A 20,545-nucleotide genomic window follows, 5' to 3' on the forward strand; every position below is an offset into this window, starting at 1 on the left:
AAATTCATAGGTAAATGGGTGGGTCTAGAAAATATCATCCCGAGTGAGGTAACCCAATCACAAAAGAACACACTGAGTATGCACTCACTGATAAGTGGATATTAGTCAAAAAGCTTGGAATACCCAATATACAATTAGAGACCACCTGAAGTGCAAGAAGAAGAAAGACCTAAGTGTGGATGCTTCAGTCCTTCTTAGAAGGGGAAACAAAATACTCACAGGAGGAAATAGCAGTGACAAAGTGTGGAGCAGAGACTGAAGGAAAGACCACCCAGAGGCTTCCACACATGGGGGTCCACCCCACATGCAGACACCAAATCCAGTCACTACTGAGGATGCCAAGAAGTGCATACTAACAGGAGGCTGATATAGCTGTTTCCTGAGAGGCTCTGACAGAGCCTGACAAATACAGAGGCAAATGCTCAGATCCAACTATTGGACTGAAAACTGGGTTCCTAGTGGATGGGTAGAGAAAGAACTGAGGTAACTGAGGTGGTTTTCAACTCCATAGGAGGAACAATATCAACCATCCAGATACCCCAGAGCTCCCAAGGACTAAACTACCAACCAAAGATTATACATGGAACAACCCATGGCTCCAGCTGCATATGTAGCAGAGAATGGCTTTGTCCGGCATCAATGGGAGGAGAGGTCCTTGGTGCTGTGAAGGCTTGATGCCCTAGTATAGTTTAATGCCAGGGCAGGGAGGAGGGAGGGAGTGGGTGGGGGGGGCACCCTCATGGAGGCAAGGAGTGGAGTGATGGGATAGGGAGTTTCCAGTGGGAAAAACAGGAAAGGGGATAATATTTGAAATGTAGATAAAGAAAATATCTAATAAAAATGAAAAAAAATCAACAAAAGGGAAAATTAAAAAAAAATCTGAGGATAATTTTTCTAGAAAAATGGGAAATGGTTTCTCCAAATGGAAACATTTTGACTCAAATGAGAGAACAAAATGTGCTCTGTGACAGATATCCATAAGATGTTTAAATACATATAGTTTATTGGTATCACAAGGCAATCTTTGTGAACATTTAAAGATCACAAAATGTGATGTTTAAACTTGATAAAATTGGGTGGGTTCCTGAATATATTATATATTATCTAGAAATTGGTGTTAACATAATTTACCTATTTAAAGGTCTCATTTCAATATTGCATAGAAAACATTATACAAAATCCGAGTTTGGACTTTCGCAAATTATGTCTGGCATGCTGAGGAGACCTGTGTTACAGAGACTCTACCATCTTTCAAGACAACTTTAGTCCTTAGAGGAGCAAAGCAAAATGCTCTCTGGGGGTCCGCTGATGTGCTACAGGAAAATCCGCAGTTGGAGTAAAGGATGCATGCTGCACTGCACAGAGGCATCCTGTTTCTAGGGACAGTAAAGACACACACGATGTAAATTCTTCAGTCAAATAGATGTTTACCAGTAGATTTCCGTATGTTATCTGTCTGTGTGACGCCAGCCTTACTGTTTCAAACTTGGTGTGATCGGTTCGTGATCAACAGACAACTCTATAATCACCAATGCCATGCGTGTCCCTAGAAGTGATCCACAGAACATCTAGCTTTGTCAACATATCTCACTCAAGAAAAGAACAGTTGGGGAATTCCTGAGCAACCTTTGCATTGCAAAATGCCTTTGTAGGTGAATAATCTTGAAGACAACTTGAGCTCTCAGATATTTGGTTTGCCTAAAACACCAATGCTAACCTCCAGAGTGGCCTAATTCAAACACTTACTTTGTGGGCTCCACAAAGTTTATGAACTTTAAAACCATCCAACTGGGGCCAAATTTATCCTTTTCTACAAAACATATTTCTCCTATATCTTAATTCCTTTTTTCCCCCATCCTTATTAAATTGGGTATTTCTTATTTACATTCTTCTTAAATGTCATTCACTTTGCTAAATTCACTAGGATTAGCATGTTTGTCCCAGGATAGTAAGAATGGCCACTTTCTTTTCACATTTTAAAAAGAAGTGTAGCTTCAACATTACCATGTATTAGTTAGACACTCTGAGGGTAAAAGCATAACAATTAACCAAATTTGCTAGTATTTTGTTAAACATAAAATATTTGACAATAGCATTTGTACTATGTCATACTGGTAAGGCAGCAAGAAGATTTACTGTCAAAGCCTAGTACTGTCAAGAATTACGAATGCAGACTTTCAGGGAGAAGAGGAAACAATAGCTTTCTAAATATTATCATTCTTATGGTATTGATAATATGCCCATGGCATCGAGCATGATCACAACTTAAAATGCTTTTATCTCAACCACTGATCAAAGAATACTTAAGAAATGACCGAAGGGTAAGCATTGTTAACCATTCTTATTATTAACTTCAATTTTTGAAACCTGATTTTAAATTTGTGAAAATAAAAAGTAAATTAAACATGGAATAGAAGGAATATGGGATTGCTGGGTAATCTTAGGTATGCAATGGCCTTATTCAGGGATTATCTGCCTGGACAGGAAGCACAGTTGCATCCAGGTTAAGCACTCAAAGTTCAGTCCTTAGAAAGCATCTCTCTTTCTGGGAGCACATTGCTGGGTTGTTTTCAACTCTATAAGATCTACACGCTTAGCACTCCATGTACTTCTCAAACAGTTCCAATACCCAAATACAAGTGTTCTGAGCTAAAATTTTATACACGGAAACAGCAAAAATAGACTCAGTGGTTCGTACTGCTATATTTGTGCTTATGTACTCATACATGTCATGACAATAATGAAAAAGAGACTACTTGAGAGTGTGGGAGGAGTTGTAGGGGATTGGATGGAGAGAACAAGGGAGGTGCTATAGGAAAGAAAGGGAATGGAGAAGTGATTTAACGATGTCATAATATTTTAATAAAAATGTACATTTAAAGAGGATTTAGAAACAGTGGGCTGGTCTCTATCTGGGCTGGGAAAAATTTTGACCTGTATGAATGCCACCAATTTTTGTACCAACGTAGAAAGTTACATTGAAATGTCAATGTTTCTTTTTTGAGTTTCCTAACATTCACTGTGGTGTTGGTAGCCAGGTATTATTGAAATATATTATATAATTATTTTAACTACTCTTCCTTGCTGACAAGTATCTGACAAGAACTTGAAGGAGGGTGGACTCATTTGGGCTCCTGTTTGCAGGATGTCCGGCCCTTGTTACTGAACTTGGACAGAACATAATTCCAGCAGGACTCTTTGGAGGAACCGGCCATCTACATTAAAGGGGACAAGAAACAGTGAGAAGGGAAGAGATCTAGAACCCTGTAAAAATTCAAAGACGTCAATCTGATGGTTTATACCTCTTATTGTTTCTAGAACTCCCTAAAGAGGTTCACCTGCAGAAATTCGATCTTTCACCATGCCTGGCTCTAGCTGTTTTCAATTAAGGCTGATGTTCAGCATTTCAACTATTTCCAGTTCATTCCCTAATATGACTTTTCCTTGTTGTTGTTGTTGTTGTTGTTGTTGTTGTTGTTGTTGTTGTTGTCATTGTTCACTTTTTGAGACACTGTTCCTATGTGTAGCCCTGCCTCTGTAGACCAGGCTGCCTTTGATCACAGAGATCGGCCAGCTCCTGCCTCCTGAGCATTTCTATGTTTCTTCTCAAGTTTACTAATGCTTTGATGAGCTTACTTTGGGGTTCTTCAGATCAAGAGACAAATGTCTTAAGTGCTGTTACTGCCAACAGACAGTTCAGGGAAGGAACTGTACTGGATTTTAGGCAGTACAGTGGTTTTAACACTTACCTATAATTCACTTGGACCATCAATGACCTAAATAAAACTGTAGAGAAACTATGACCACATAATTCTTTTCACATTATGTTTACATCTGAAGACGACTCAGAGCACAGTGGGTCACGCAAACTACCCAGATCCATGCTGGCGGTCAACCCAATGACGACCACTTCCCACATATGCCTGGAGATATTAACCAGCAACAAACTCTTTGGGGAAAAACATTTAGGATTTAGGCTTTTAATTGATAGAATAGGTGAAAAAGATGATTTGTAGTAGTTCTTGAAAATGGTTATTGGTAAAATCCTTAGTAAGTGCAATAAAATTAATTAAATGAAGGAAAAAAAAAACCCTAATCCTATAAAGGAGCTTTAATATCCAAACCCTGTCGGTACTCTATATTCAAAATCATATTAAGGACACATACATATCTATCAGTATAAAACACACATTTTAAAAGTGACACTTTTTAAAACAATGTGGAAATATGCCTCATAACAATATTGAAAACTATTTACCTCAAAGGAATTTGGTTAATAAATGCCTTCTCAAGGCAGCAGTTCTCAAAAATTTGTTTTTGTGGACTCCTTTAGCCACATAAAGTAATTGAAGGATACTAAAACATTTATTCACGAGTGATTTTTCTTACTGTGGTATGCATCTTACTTTTTATTACAATAGTAATTAAAATGATTGTATTTCAAAAATGTCAAGAATATACAAATACATGCATTATTAGCCATTCAGCAATTTCACCAACCTGAAACATAAATCTGGGAACTAATGAGATTCCTAACTTCTGTCACTAACAGGATAGTATAAAGGGCAAAACATGTCTTCATGTTTTAGATTGAAGGTCAATGAACATTTTTAGGGCTCTAAAATTCCCCTATATCATTGTATATAGTATATCATTGTTGTCCCAGAGAATAATGAACTTTCATAGTTCAAATATTTTTCCTTAAGTTTTAAACACAATTTTTGAATACTATTAGACTCAACTCATAATAATTTAGAACTATCATATTATTGAAATTACTAATAATGAACAAAAACTAAATACAAATGAGCATTTTTGCCCAACAAAAAATAATGTCAGATTTTAATAAACATATCATAACTCAAAACTTCCCACCCCTAATCCTGTGGTCAGCATCATCAAGACAGGCTACAATAGTATATATGCTATCAACGATCTGTAAACAAATCTTAGTAAATCTTCACCCAAGGAGTTAATAAAGAAAACCTCGAGGAAGAATTATAGTAATCCTTTATTTTTAAGTTTTCCAAAAATTTATTTTTTTCTTGAAACATCAAATTTAATCAATGTCCAAATATATACTGTCAATTGTTTCCTTTAAAATAACAAGTTCAAAACTAGAAAGTTGGTTCCAAAATAAAGAGAAATAGTAATCTTTTTTTTTTTTTTTTTCTTTTTTTTTTTTTTGGAGCTGGGGACCGAACCCAGGGCCTTGCGCTTCCTAGGCAAGCGCTCTACCCCTGAGCTAAATCCCCAACCCTTTTTTTTTAAGTTCTGAAATTGTTTTTAATTCAGATTACATTGTTAAGTCTCTACATTTATTAGTGACAATGTCAAATTCAACTCTGGTCACCTCAGGACAGATTGTAGATAAGTTTCAAATTGTTAAAAGATTTTACTTGCTTTATAATAAGCCTTCCAGTTTCCGTGTAAGTAAAATCATCTCACCTCATACAAGACTTACTAAAATAAAGTATATGGAGGTTGTAACTTGGTTACTTTTTGATTTCTAGTATCTCACCAACCAGTTAAAGGCAGTTTATTGGCAGGCATGGTTGCTGATGCCCTGTGTATCCTTGCCCTGTCCCTGCGCTTCTGCAGAGCACTCTGTCTCACTTCTCTTCCCATACATGATTCAGTGGACAACTACTACTGAATGTAGATCTGTAATATAGTTCAGTGCTTATGTTGTGTTGGGGACAGATGAGTGAGCATCTTATTTTCTGTGTTGGGTGCTTGCTACTTTGTGTAACTTATTTATGGGAAGGCAGTTTGATCATCTCTGTGTTCCAACTTCCCCTCCCTCCTGAGCTCTCTCTTCCTCCCATTTTCTTTGCCTCTTCTGTCTTTAACATTTTTCTTTGTTCTTTTTCTTTTTTTCCATCTTTATTAACTTGGGTATCTCTTATTTACATTTCGATTGTTATTCCCCTTCCCGGTTTCCCAGGCAACATCCCCCTAACCCTTCCCCCTCCATTTGTAGATAGGCTTCCCCTCCCCATCCTTCCCCCATTACCACCCTCCCCTCCCCAACAATCACCTTCACTGGGGGTTCAGTCTTGGCAGGACCAAGGGCTTCCCCTTCCACTGGTGCTATTTCTAGGCTATTCATTGCTACCTATGAGGTTCGAGCCCAGGGTCAGTCCATGTATAGTCTTTGGGTAGTGGCTTAGTCCTGGAAGCTCTGGTTGTTTGGCATTGTTGTTCATATGGGGTCTCAAGCCCCTTCAAGCTCTTTCAGTCCTTTCTAAGATTCCTTCAACCGGGTCCCGTTCTCAGTTCAGTGGTTTAATAAATACCTATGTATTTGCTGTATGCTGGCTGTGTCTCTCAGGAGAGATCTACATCAGGTTCCTGTTGGCCTGCACTTCTTTGCTTCATCCATCTTATCTAATTGGGTGGCTGTATATGTATGGGCTACATGTGGGGCAGGCTCTGAATGGGTGTTCCTTCTGCCTCTGTTCTAAACTTTGCCTCCCTATTCCCTCCCAAGGGTATTCTTGTTCCCCTTTTAAAGAAGGAGTGAAGCGTTCGCATTTTGGTCATCCTTCTTGAGTTTCGTGTGTTCTGTGCATCTAGGGTAATTCAAGCATTAAATAGTAATCGTAAGAACAAAGCCCAACTTCTCAAATATGGATTTAAAAGCACTACAAATTTTTAAATCTGAATTTTCCCATTGGAAATGACATGATTTTAAGATATTTACCCTTAAAATATCCCCAAAGTGTTCATAGCAGAGTGACAGCAAGTCAGGTTCTCAGGGAAGACTGATTTAAAACTATGGAATTTTATATGTGCTCTTACATGTTTTATCTTCTTCCTAAGTAATCCACAAGCATCATGATACTTATGCTTTCCCCCATACACAGAATATCAAACATAAGTCCTAAAAGTATGTTAACATTAAATACTAACTTTCAACATTTCAAGTCATTATTTATTTTACATTCTTTGTAGAGATGTTATACAAATGCATATACCTACATATATTATATTGATTACTACAATTGATACATATTAGGGGTTGCTAATAGCCTGTTTGGTATCCGTGATTTTCTTAGAATTGATTTTAAAGGTATGAAAATATTAACGACCTGTTCTGACCTGTTATAACCAGGGATAGACCTTGTGTATATCTGTGCTGATTTACCCCAACTACTCTGCAGGTGTCAAACAAACAAACTGTGACTAGAATTTTCTGAATTTAAAATTTTTTTAACCATTTAGGATTTCCTATATGCACAATAAAGATAAAACTCAATCCCACAGATAAAGTACACTCAAATTTATTTAATTTCCATAAATTTAACAATGTAGCCATGAGGGTTAAATGAAATAGTTTTGATAATCATGTGCTAGGAACAGAATTTTGTGATATAATAATTTCTACTTCTATCATCAGATTAACCCTCAAAAAAGTTTCATACTTGGGCCATATTTCAAATTTCGTCACTACTCATAAATATAATTAGAAGGTCTTCATGAAAATAACTGTGTGTGGAACTGTAAAAGTATGGTTCCCGGTTGATTTAAGGCTAGAAGCCCGGAGACTCTGAAGGGATAGTGGGAGTTTTGGCTGTTTCTGGGTACCAGGCCCCAGTCACTAGCTGCAGCCATCCATAGACTTGTGGCATCAGTCACATAAGGGCAATGCCCCAAGCCCCTACATATATACATGAGGAAAAGGACAAGCCCTGTAGTGATGTAGGCTCAAGACAGATCTCAATTTAATGAGGTATCTAAAGGCCTGGAGGGCTTAGCCAATAAGCTTCCCAGACATTCCTCCCTGCAAAAGGTATTCAATCTCAGACCCAACCTGAGAAATGGGGTATGGTTTTACACATCTACATTCCACCATGAAAATTAATGACCTTAAAAGCATGGATTGCCTCTTTTCACTGGGATCCACCCTGGGGAGCCATGGAGAAGGCCTTTGCCTATAGAGACACCATACAGTCTCCAGTAGAAGGGCTCTCTACACCTCGTGCCAAGATTGCCACCAGGTCTGCAGCCTTCAAGCCAAAAAGCCAGAGCTCCTCCATGACACCCTTTTCCCCCAGCCTAGGCCAGATCCAGCCCACAGGCCCCCACTCTATTCTCAGCTCTTCCAGAGGCACCTGGATGTCCAAGAGTCTGAGAGCGAGACAGCTCAGGGGACCCCGAAGCAGCTCTGGCTATCCTGCGCCGTAGACTCTGCTTTCCCACTTTCAGAGCAGTGTCCCAGGGCTTCCCTGGGGTCCAGCACCAGCCCAGCGATGATTTGGGGTAAGCGTGGTCAACTTCCAGCATCTTGCCTCTCTAAGCAGCCAAGCCCTATGGTGAAGCAGATACGGGACCTACCACCCTACAACTGTGTTTAAAGCTGCCATATATACAAAAATTATATCAAGATGAACAAGCCACTCGTTTTTGTTACAATCAAAAGGGAAACTTTTTGGAATCCCTTCTGTTGTTCAGGGTCTATGGCGGTCTTGTTTTACTTCTCTTCATGCTGCGCGGCCTGACTTGACTATATACCATGAATAAAGCACTTATTAGAACAAACTTATCACTTCCTTACATTTGCTGCGAGCATGTGTCTTATCTCCAGCTGCATAACATAATTGTAGCCAAATGCTGTTTCTTTTTCTCTACAGAAGCTTCACGGAGACAAGAACGAGGCTTTCAACAACCCGTGTCCCTGGTTAGAATAACTCATATGTTAAACAGATATTCTATATTTATCTGGTACACTTAGTAATGGCCTATTCGACCTTAAAGCTGTTTATGATAGATGCCATTACAGACAAAAGCACTCATTCACAGGACAGAGTTCACGAGAAGATAATGATATCAGCACTTCATATTTTCTCTAAGGTCTTATATTCTTATGCTAGGGGTCATTTATAGGATATGGAGCAGCTCTTTAAGGTCCATGTCTAACCATTCACTTCTAATAAACATCTAGATATTTTCAAGTTTATTTTAGGTATCAGTTACCCTGCTAAGTCACCCTCACATCAGTGTCTGTCTTAGATTTTTTTTTTGTATATATTTTTTTTTTGAATAAACAAACTCGGGTTTCTATGGTATTCAGCAGAGTTCATCTTTGTTTCTTTGTAACTGTGACATAATTATATTGGAAATGTGAAAAACAATTCAGCAGGAAATCAAGTGTTGCCTCAGTGTGGGTATTTTTACATTCCGAGATACTGAAATCTAAACAGGCAGAGAGAGACTTAGATACTGTGCCTAACACACAACCGAATGACAAATCTTATTTAAACACCATCAATAAAAGAAAATTTTTCCAAGCGCATATTTTTTCCACGGTGCATTAGTTGTTTATGTGTTGGCTCAACAAAGCAGTTAAATAAAGCCAGGAAAAAGTGGTTTTTATAAAACAGGTTTCATCCCTTAAACATGGTGTGAATGGAGCTCACCATAAAAAAGCACACTCAGAGATTGCTCAGCACTCCACTGTTTGAAAACGACATCTATTTTTTTTTCTTTATTAAATTGGGTATTTCTTATTTACATTTCAATTGTTATTCCCTTTCCGGTTTCCAGGCCAACATCCCCCTAACCCCTCCCCCTCCCTTTCTATATTGGTGTTCCCCTCCCCATCCCCCCCCCCTTATTAAAACTAGTTTATACAATATGTGACCTGAATATGTGATATGTACATTATAATATAATATAGGTGTATATTCCAAGTGAAATTCAGCTTCCTATTAAACATGAAAATTTAATTTTCACTGATTACCACATTAGTCAGGCCATGGAAACTGCTTGTATAGAGCAAAGAAACTTCTAGTAGAAGCTCCCTTGGAATTCATATTTTTTGATTGTGATGTCCCAGCCATTCTTTTCCACAATTTTAATCCAGTTTTATTTTCTGCCTAACTCTCTTGCCCATTACCTCGCATTCAAGGGGATGTGGTGCGAACTGCAGTGTCATTCCTAGATTACCCTAGTGGGGAGCAGAAACACTTAGACATCGATATTAGCCCCCAATTCAGACTTTAATAATTTTGGAATTAAGGAAACAGGGATTTCTAAAATTCCACATTCCAGTGCAGACGATTTCAACAGATGTGAACAGTAAATTTCTCATGCTCATGTGGGTCACGACCATGCCATCAAAACCCATTCAGGTCCTTCAGTGGGAACAAAGTGTAAAGCTGCCCTCTGTACTTCAAAATCTCTAAGGAAGAATTTCTTGAAAACAGTGTGGATCCTAAAATTTGGAAAATAATGGGAAAACCTTTGCATAATCAAAGTTGCTGACCTTTGCTTATGAAGATTTGGAAAACTAAGACTGGAGTGAGCAGAAAGGAAAAGGAAACCATGTTTTTTACAAAAACCCACTCGAAATTTTATCTGCATGAGCCAAGTGATCTTCATTAATCTTCAGGAGCAGATGTATAATATGATTCAGAAATTGGATTGAGACTCAGACAGACTTAGGATCAAATCCACAGTCATCAATCAATTGGGAGGAAGAAAGGGTGGCGTTGACCCACAGCAATGTGAGAGTTAATCATATTAGCAGGCACAGATAAGATTAGACCCCTGCATAGCACAGAGCAAGCATGACACTTTCACTTACGTCTCCGTGTCCCAGGCAATAGGACTTACAGTCTCCCAAGTGTCTACTGCTCCTCAAGCATTACTTTCAAACTGAAGTAGATTTGGTTTATTCAAATTTCACCTCTAATCGGGCTTTTCTTTGATTCTGAGTAAAGATTAGCATTTGCTTCTCATAATGAGACCAACAGCCTTAGTCCAAATAGGGAACTTACTTGAAATCAGGGTTAAGTGATTCTGAATGCTGGCTCACAGAAGTTGCCCACCCCATTCTCTGTGTTCCCACCTGTTCATGAGCTCTCCTGCTCCAGAATGAATTCTCAGATCCTCAGTACTTATTTTCTTTGTTAGTGTGTTAGTATGTTTGTTCCTGTCTCACAATCAGAAGAGGCAAGAATTGCATTCAAATTTATTTTATAGCCATGTCTACTTCTTCCTGATTTTCTCACTTTCAGGGGACACTTAATTTTGCCCTCTTGCTTCAAAGTAGAGTTTAACTTGAACACACAGTCAAGGGGCATAGGATACTGAAATGATACGAACCCTGTCAGCTCCTGGTATTTGGCTATTTATGAAAATATAGAAAATTACTACACCCGTAAGAAGAAATGCCATGCGTTGGCAAGGCTAACTGGATTTTGGCTATTTTACAACTTAAAGTACACTTCACCAGTCCTTGCTGTTTATCACAATTTTGATGCAGCTTTTTCTCCAAAATCACTGCAACTCAAAAGCCCAGTAGCGTCTCATTTCTTAGCTAATGTATGTGTCTGGGTGCAGACACTTGGCAGCTATAAGCTGAGCATGTGTGGCCCTTCCTTGTAGCAAACAACAGTCTTTGAACTTGGGTTACAGTTGAGGGTAGTTTTTTGTCTTAAGAGAGATTCCAAGCTCCTAGATATAATACAAGTAAATGTGGCTACAGATTGACTGGCATATAGTAACCACGAATTAGCATAGTTTCCATGTCTATCATCTTTATAACGGTCTCCTTGGCTTGCTCTGAAGTGCAGGTGGCTGGGGGACATTCAGAGGGAACAGAGGCTGTATTTTTAGCCTGACTCCCAGAGATTTGGATTAAGGATTCCTGTAATCAGAAAACACGCTGCACTTTCTTTATTTGGGCTTTGCTGCTCTGTAGCCTGCTGCCTCTTGCTCAATACAGATCAGATTAAATGATAAGCGGACTTGTTGGGTAATGAATTATGGGATGGCATTGTTTGAGGCTTGCCTCAGGGCTCTTGAAGGGAAGAGAAATAAATCTCACTAGATCAGCATGCCAGGCTCTTTCAAGAAGGTGACAGGAGACCTTGGGGTCCTCTCCACTAACACCTTTCTTGTTGCCTCTTACTCCCAAGATTGGTTGATCCGCCACGAGAAGCCACTGCATGGACAATCAATGCCCCACAATTTTCATACTAGGAATGCAGCCTCACACTTGCCCTGCAGACTGTGTCAGCCACTTACAAAAAAAAAAAAAAAAAAAAAAAAAAAAAGACTTAAGAATCTACATACCAATAGTACTGTGTGCTTTTCAGCTTGAAATTTACAACTAATCACTGAGTGGAATATATTTAAAATTTAATTCCCATAATCAATTAATAGTGTCTGTCTGAAGTCAGAAGTCACCGGCTATTCCCTAATGCTGTTAATGTCTTATGCTCTTTATTTACTCCTTTACCTAGTAAGTATTTCTTAAGTATTTTCTGGGTCTCAAGGAGAAATCACTGATTTACAAAACACAACGATAATATAATGTTGCTCAAGAGTAGGTGATTTAACTATTGATAGTCTTTTTTTTTTAAATTGGATAATTTTTACCTGCATTTCAAATGTTATTCCCTTTCCCAGTTTCCCAGACCTAAGCCCCCTATCCCATCCCCCTCTACTTCTTCTATAAGGGTGCTCCCCTCCCCATCCACCCCCTTCCTACCTCCCCCTACTGACATTCCCCTAGACTGGGGGTCCAACCTTGGCAGGACCAAGGGCTTCTCCTTCCATCGATGCCCAACAAGGAGATACACTTTAAAAACTTCAGAATTACCAGAGTACACACTAAGACTTTGATAGTGCTTTGGATGAGAGAGCCATTTATAGTAAACAGGAAACTTATAACTCCTGTCTTCCACTCTCATTCTACCTGAAAAACAAAATGTTCCAGATCCTAGGGAAGTTCTAGCCTGAACCCCTGATAGGCAAAGACACACCCCAAAGCCTACATACTTTCTTACTGATAAATCTGAATCCTCTGGTTCGATCAGTCTGTCTCAGCTTAAAAATACTTAAGCACGTGCCTACTCCACTTTATTTATTCACCAATCACGGGTCAATCTGCCATGCCTGAACCAAGGGCATGAGATGAGGGAGGTCACTGAAGAATGAGTCACACAAAGACCTACACCTGTCAGCACAAGCAGGATTTGATCCCTTTCTAAGTTTTTGCTGCTGTTTTCTTTTTGTTTCGCTGTGAGGAAGGAGAAAAAAAAACTGGGGAGTAGATAACATAAATTAAGTAAGTAATCTTAAATTCAGAAATAAATCAAACTCTAGGAACTGGATTAGCTATTGAAAAAATAGGAAGACTTTATCACTTTCCAAAGTGAATAGGTACACTCCTCAGAGCCATAATACTATCACTTCAAATTCAATTTCACTGTCCAGAACATCGAAAGAGTAACTAGGATTCCCACTTCCCAGATGAGTAAAGTGACAGTAAAAACGAAAAGATATTCTGTCAAGAGTTGTCCAAGACATGTCTTGCCTTCCTAACAATTCTAGAACTTCTCCATGAGTGGTCCAAAATTAGTAAATATATAATAAATAATAACAATTATTAATAACTTATAATAATAATAATAAAAACAATTTTAGCAACCTAGGTTGGACAAAGCACCTTTTGGATGCAGCAATTACTCTAGCAACTGGGCTTTAAGCCAAGAAGAATCATTCCCTTAGTGCGATCAAACAGGGCATTTTCCCTGGGAGATTCAACCATCATTAGTGAAAAGCTTCATTTGCAGCATTGTGTACCGTTCACTGTAGTGGGCCTGAGCAGTGCATTATTACCAACTCAAAGAAATTAATTTAACGGGCAATTATATGCTTCTTGCTTTGAAAACTGTCAGGTAACGTCCAGTAGTGTGCTTTCTGTAAAGGATAATTGCCAGCACCCAGGTACAGAGTTCTCGTTTCCTTACTGTCCAGCCACACTAACGAGGCTTGCACAGAGCAGGCTTTAAAAACTAGTGTTTGGTGCATGTGCAAGGATCCTGCCCGGACTATTCTAAGCAGCTCAATTTCTCAAAGTCCTCAATGCTCCGTATCTCTCCTATAGCTGTGTCTGGAACTCACAATGGTCATCTCCAAGCTCTGCCTCAACTCCCAGACTAGGGCACAATAAAAACTCACAAAGTGGATGAAGAACCACCCCCCCCCAAAAAAAGAACAAACACAAAACACCATCTTTCTCTGTCCACTCTTTATTACTTACACATGCAAATAAGTCACCATATTTTGTAAATTCGGTGAAGGATGACACATTGGGAAAAATGGCTGTTGGAATCTCTCTGGATCTAATTTAGTGACAGGGTGCTATTACAAGGGATGCACTATTCTTTTCTTTTTCTTTATTTAATTGCTGTTTTAAACAACTACTCATTTATACTTGTATTCATTTGCGTATTTTCATTTAATTGGGAAACGTCTTGGAATATTGATAGGTTTAAAACAGATATATATCTTCCTTTAAATTTCCACTTCATATTTATTTATATTTCTATTATTTGTCTTACTTCTACTTATTGAAAATAGATTCTTGCCTCAGAGTGTACCTACCATAGGTTCCTGGAGATGATACTGGAGTGGGAATTCTAGAAGGTTGTGAGTATGCGAATGAGTGATGAAAACCAATCATGGGTCTTCTGCAAGAGCAGCAATTGCTCTTTACTGCCACCCCAGTTTCTTATTGGTGAGTTATAAACAATTATGGAAAGTTAATAGGGCTGGGGGTATTCATTGCAAACCATAATACCCTTGAAGTATACCACCACACTGTGACTTCTGATCTCTTCTCCAGTCTCCAATTTGGAGCTAAAATTCCAGTTTAAAAAAAAACTCAAAACTTTGTATTGTCCTTTTTATAAATGTTCGGATGAGACACCCTGCTTTGACAATATACAATTGTCCTTCCTCAAAGTCTTAACTGCTAACAAGTCGGGCACTTTTATATAAAAATTCCTGCACTTTTGGGGGATGAGGCTGACTGTTTATGAAATTTAATATTATTTTTAAATACTTTGCAACTATATAAAGTGCCGAAACATGAATATGCCCAGAGGCATTCGACTTCACTGTCTTTATGGTACAAGCTACACAATTCTGAAAGTCCTTCTGCCAACCAGCCATCTTAACGATTTCAGTATTAGTTAGGTGACCCTGACCTTAGCAGACCCTGAATACGTCTATTTTCTCCTCTTTGAGTTGACCTTAACTGAGCATGCACAGGAATATACTTGCTCCTAAGGTACTTTCTTATATGAATAGATACAGGTCCTCCAACCAATATTCTCATGTGTTCTTCACTCCAGAGTAAAGCCGTTTCCTTCATTCACTTCGCAAAATAGGTATTGACGGCAGAAATTAAAATTGAGCAGGAACGCAGAGGAGGAGGAAAGCGGATCCATCTGATGATTTTGTACTTGTTTTCACACCAACCTTTGAACAACTCAGTCAATCCGTCTCTGAGTGCTACCACCTGAGCTCTCTTTATAACCGTATCTACTTTCAAATGCTGGCTTAAGGATTAGACGCATTGCAGTCTATACAATTCCATCTAATTATTAAATTGATCAACACGTTATGACACAAGTATGTAATACTGTCCTGGTCAACACCAGCCACGTGGTGTAGTTTCTGGAGATGAGTCGGTAGCTAGCAGAGATCTAGTCCCCAGCCTAATCTCATGATAGCGCATGCGTATCTAACGCGAGATGTGCCAAGTGATCAGAAAGGCAGGCTCGATCTGTAATCACTGAAACACTTTGGTAACGCACCCGGGGAACTATCTCAGCCTCATTTGAGTTAATCTGACACAAGAGGATAAAGGCTGACATCTTCATTCACAAAATAGAGAACAGATGGACTTCCCTAAAACCCACTTCTTAGCTGAATTTCATTTGTTAAAATCTTTTTATCTGATGATAAAGCATGCAGACAGGAATTTACAATTGTTCTCTGGGAAAGGAATACTTCCCTATCACTATTAGAACCTTCTCCTGGATAGCTTTAGTATTAATATTACACAAATAAATAATAAATAAATAAATTTTATTTCTAAAAAATAATAAATTTTTTTAATAAATTTTTTTCTAAAATGGGGGCTTATGGATTTAAAGATAAATACTCCATAATCAAACTGAGTCAACACAATGCTATAACTATATTCACAGTCATTTTACTTTGTCTGGTGAACTTTTTATCTCTAGTTTACCTTCTGGTTATAGTTGAACATTTATAGTTTTGCTATTTATCCCTCCTAACCTAACATTTACTTTAAAGGAAACATTTAAAAATCTATCTTATATTGTCACTCTTGTTAGTGTTAAGAACATGAATGAAGAGCGAAACAGAAATAAAAAAAAAATTTTAAGTAGGAGTGACTCCCAGACACTGAACCATCAACCAGGCAACACCAGCTGATATGAGGACCCCAACACTTATACAGCAGAGAACTTTTGGGTCTGTGTTCATTCAGAGAAGATGCATTTAACCCTCAAGAGACTAGAGGCTCCAAAGATTGGGGAGGTCTGGCGGGGTGGGGAATTAGAGGGGAAATCCTCATGGAGATGGAGCAGGATGTATGAGAGGTGGAGCAGTCAGAGGGTGGACCTGGACAGGGATAAAATCTGGAGTGTAAAGAAAAGACTCAGTAAAATTATTAATAATAATAAAATTTTTAAAAAGTGATAATAGATTTATTTTGCATTTAAATTTTTTATGTGAATGATTTGTCTTGGAAAAAAAAGAACCAATTAAAGTAATTGTATTCATTAAGTTAAATGAAATTAAATACAGGGTCTGGGAGATTAGTCAAGGAGTAAACTGTTTACTATATAATCTGGGGGACCTAAATTCAAAATGCCTTGAACTAACGTCAGCACTGTGAGAGAAAGCTGAAGAATAATGGAAGCTCAGTGGCACTCACCACACAGTGTAGCAATAGTCAAGTTGAATGTACACGTATGTGAAACACACCACACACACTCACACACATACGGAGAGAGAGAGAGAGAGACAGAGAGAGAGAGAGACAGAGAGAGACAGAGAGACAGAGAGACAGAGAGACAGAGAGAGACAGAGATAGAGAGACAGAGAGAGAGACAGAGACAGAGACAGAGGCAGAGAGACAGAGACAGAGAGAGTCAGAGATGGAGAGACAGAGACAGAGACAGAGACAGAGACAAACAGAGACACAGGAACAGAGAGACTAGAAGACAGGAATAGACAGAGACAGGCAGAGAGAGACAGAGAGACAGAGAGAGACAGAGAGAGACAGAGAGAGACAGAGATGGAGAGACAGAGAGACAGACAGACAGAGAGAGAGACAGAGATTGAGAGAGAGACAGAGACAGAGACAGAGAGAGACAGAGAGAGACAGAGACAAACAGAGACACAGGAACAGAGAGACTAGAAGACAGGAATAGACAGAGACAGGCAGAGAGCGACAGAGAAAGAGACAGAGACAGAGAGACAGAGAGACAGACAGAATATTATCTCAACATAGTTACACACACTTCAAATTCTCTAAAGTTCCCAGTAAAGCTGAGTTCATCTGAAGGAAGAAGTACTCTATGCTTTTCCTTTGTTTGAAACCAATCAGACAAATTCTGTCAGACACAAATCCAGGTCCTTACTAAGAGAATATACTACAAAAATTATTATTTTGTCAATTTTCTTTTGTAGTTTGATTTTCTTGTACGTATGAAAAAATGATAATTCTAACCAGCTATCTCTCTATTACCCAAAAGGCTTTTTTTTCCCATTTTTATTACATAACAGTTTTTACAAACATCTTATGTTCATCAAGAGAATGTCACTGTTGGCATTTTTTTTTCTAAAATGGAACAGATTGCGTTTCAGGCACTCGTGGTTTTTCTCACCTCTCTAGCTCTCTCAACCCCACCCGGTACACTCATTCACAGGTAGGTGCTTCCGGGGCCGAGGGAGAAAAGCTCTGCAGAGATTCGGTGGTTTTGTGCCCTGTGGTATCCACACTGAATTCATGGGTGCTAGGAGTGACAGATTCAATGATTACTGGAGTAAGAACCCGGCGTGCATCTTCCCCGATGGGGGTTTGTCACCGTCGTCTTCCTGAAGTTAATACCTCACTGCCCCAGAACATCTGTTTCCTTTTGTCTTTCTCATTTTGAGATTCCTGGAAAATGAACCTTTTGTTTCTAGATTGCCCTGAAATGTTTCTTAAACACCTGTTTGGTGAATTCATTTACTTTTGTTCCTTAGCATGAAGTACATGATTGCTTATAATTGGGACATCCTTGATGAATATTAAAGTGGAGGAATCATTCTCATTAAAAATGGAGCACGGGTTAAGGTTAAACTGAATAGATTGCGCTCTTTTAAATGTACTTTTAAAAGTAACTACTGCTTATATCCTTTCTACAGAACTATTTTTCTTTCCAGCTTTACATGCTCTTAAACTAATGTAATGAGCTATAGTTTTTCTTCTCTCTTAGAGACTGAAGGTTATAATGGCACTTCAGCACTATAAATTATAAGCTTTTCATGTCTGTACACTTCTGAATGGGCTTAAAGCTTCTAATAAACCCAGACCAGCAAATGATGGGCTTTGTTTTATCATTCCCTTAAGATGGCAAAGGAAAAAAAAACTGTAGCCAAACTAAGTCCTTAGGGGAGAAAATAATATCTGAAAGCAGAGAGGGCAATTTCCAAGGCCTGAGTCCATCAGTACTCAGACGTTCTTTCTGCTTAAATATGTTTTCGCCCACACAGAAGCTGATCTTCTGGCTTTAGACTCTCTCATGCGCATTTGTGATTTGGGAGGGGGTCTTATTATATAGCCCATGTTTCGATGGAGTTCAGGTCTCCCTTAAACTTTCCACCCAGTGCTAAGGTGATAAATGTGCCCGACTGCATCCAGATACAGCTCTCTCCTCAGAAGTTTCTAATCAGGACATCCTCTTCCCAGCTCAGACATGCATCCCTCTCTAACCGAGGCATCTATCTTTTTGCTCCTGTTTCTCAGGCATGCTCCTTTGTTTTTGCATTTGTCACCAGAGAGCAAGAGTGGCATTTAGAGTGTAGAGCACTAACTTCCTCTGCACCTTCTCTGTGGTATGCATCCATGACTCTAATGACCCCCCCCCCCAACTTATTTTGCTATGGATTAAGAACAGGGGGATTAATATTGCCTTTGTTTTCATATTCTCTTTTTCACAAGTCTCTAGAATTCAGTATCATCTTGTTTGAAATTGTACAGTGTTGAAGGCTTTATCGTGTTTTCCACAAGACCATAAATATGTACTATGAACGTGTACCTTGCATTGAAATAAAATGAAAAGAGTGCTTTTTGGTACGATTCGCTCTGTGTGTGTATATATGTGCATGTGCATGTGTGAGTGCATACTTGAGAACTTCCCAACTTAGACGTATGTGAAGGCTAGAGATTGACGCTGTGGTGTTTTCCTCAGTCGTTTTTCCATCTTACATTTTGACATGAGATCTCTCACTGAGCCTTGATCTGGCTTTCTCAGCTAGACCTGCTGTCAAGCAAACTCTCAGGATCTGTCTATCTCCCCTCACTGCACTGAAGATGCAGATATACTCTGCTATACCTGGCTTTGAACATGATTGCTGGGGACTTAAATCTCCCCTGCTTCATGGGAAGATTTTGTTTTGATTTTAATAAAATGTTAGCGAAAAGTGCAAGCTTGCAAAGATTGTGTCATATGAATTTTTAGCGTGTGGCTGCTGTAGTAGCTTCATTAAGTATAAAACACCCTACATTATCAAAGACAGAGGTGTTATTTTAGTAATACTACAAACTGATTCCCTGCAAAAGAGGAGAATTTACACATTATTTTCAGAAAACACCATGTTGAATTTCATTGAAGAAATCGTAATGGTTCTATAATTAAAAACCCCAAACTATTCAGATATGTAAATGTTTCCTTCAAACATATATTAATTACATTTCTTAATTAACTACAGTGTAAATTGCTTTGTGTTGAGATGACTCCTTCAAAGACTTATTGTGAAAAGTGAAATAAATCTCAATGGCAAACCATCTAGGCAGAACAAACCATTCGCCATGTGTTCAATGGGTGCCAAATAAATACATATACACAAGGAAGAAATAAGCCCAGACTTACTGATCTCAGTAGCAATGATGGTGATGTTGTGCCAGACACTTAGCTCTCTGTCCAGTGGAGTCGCCAGTGTTATCTTCCCATCATCTGCATTGATGTTGAACTGTCTCTCCAGGTCAGTGTGGCGGTCAATGGAAAACCTACAGAACAGAGAGATCTGTAATTTCTTCCAAGTATCCTGTGACACTTACCTTCTACAGAAAACCTTGAGTAATCCCAGGCGACTCATAATCGTGAAGCCAAATGAATTGGGAAACTCTGTGGCATCGTAATTTGTAAAACAAAATGACTGTATGAGGCACAGGAAACTTAATAATTATTGTCCAAGGAGCAATTAGCCAGATCTGCAACATGGAGGTCATAAACCACCATCGGTTTCAATAGGTAGCATCCTCAAAAACTGATGCTGATGAAGAGTTAATTGGACCATCCATCACATTTATTAGACAACTTATGATAATTAGCCATTGCCACAAGATACAATATAAAACAACAAACTCAGGCCAATTCAGGGTGTGCTGCTAAAATGTTATTTATAGCTGTTTGGGGAAATACAGATTTTTTTGTTTTTG

General features: G+C 38.7%; 1 protein-coding gene across 1 annotated transcript in view; it reads right to left on the reverse strand.

Annotated features, from left to right (window-relative positions):
- Positions 1–20,545, reverse strand: part of Cdh8 (cadherin 8) — a 385,799-nt gene that overhangs the window by 116,756 nt on the left and 248,498 nt on the right. Inside the window, exon 8 of the mRNA XM_032888162.1 lies at positions 19,977–20,113. Within this exon, the coding sequence (XP_032744053.1) occupies positions 19,977–20,113 (137 nt within the window). The remainder of the gene's footprint in view (positions 1–19,976; positions 20,114–20,545) is intronic.

This window comes from Rattus rattus, chromosome 17 (assembly GCF_011064425.1).
Source record: "Rattus rattus isolate New Zealand chromosome 17, Rrattus_CSIRO_v1, whole genome shotgun sequence".
NCBI classification, from domain to species: domain Eukaryota; kingdom Metazoa; phylum Chordata; class Mammalia; order Rodentia; family Muridae; genus Rattus; species Rattus rattus.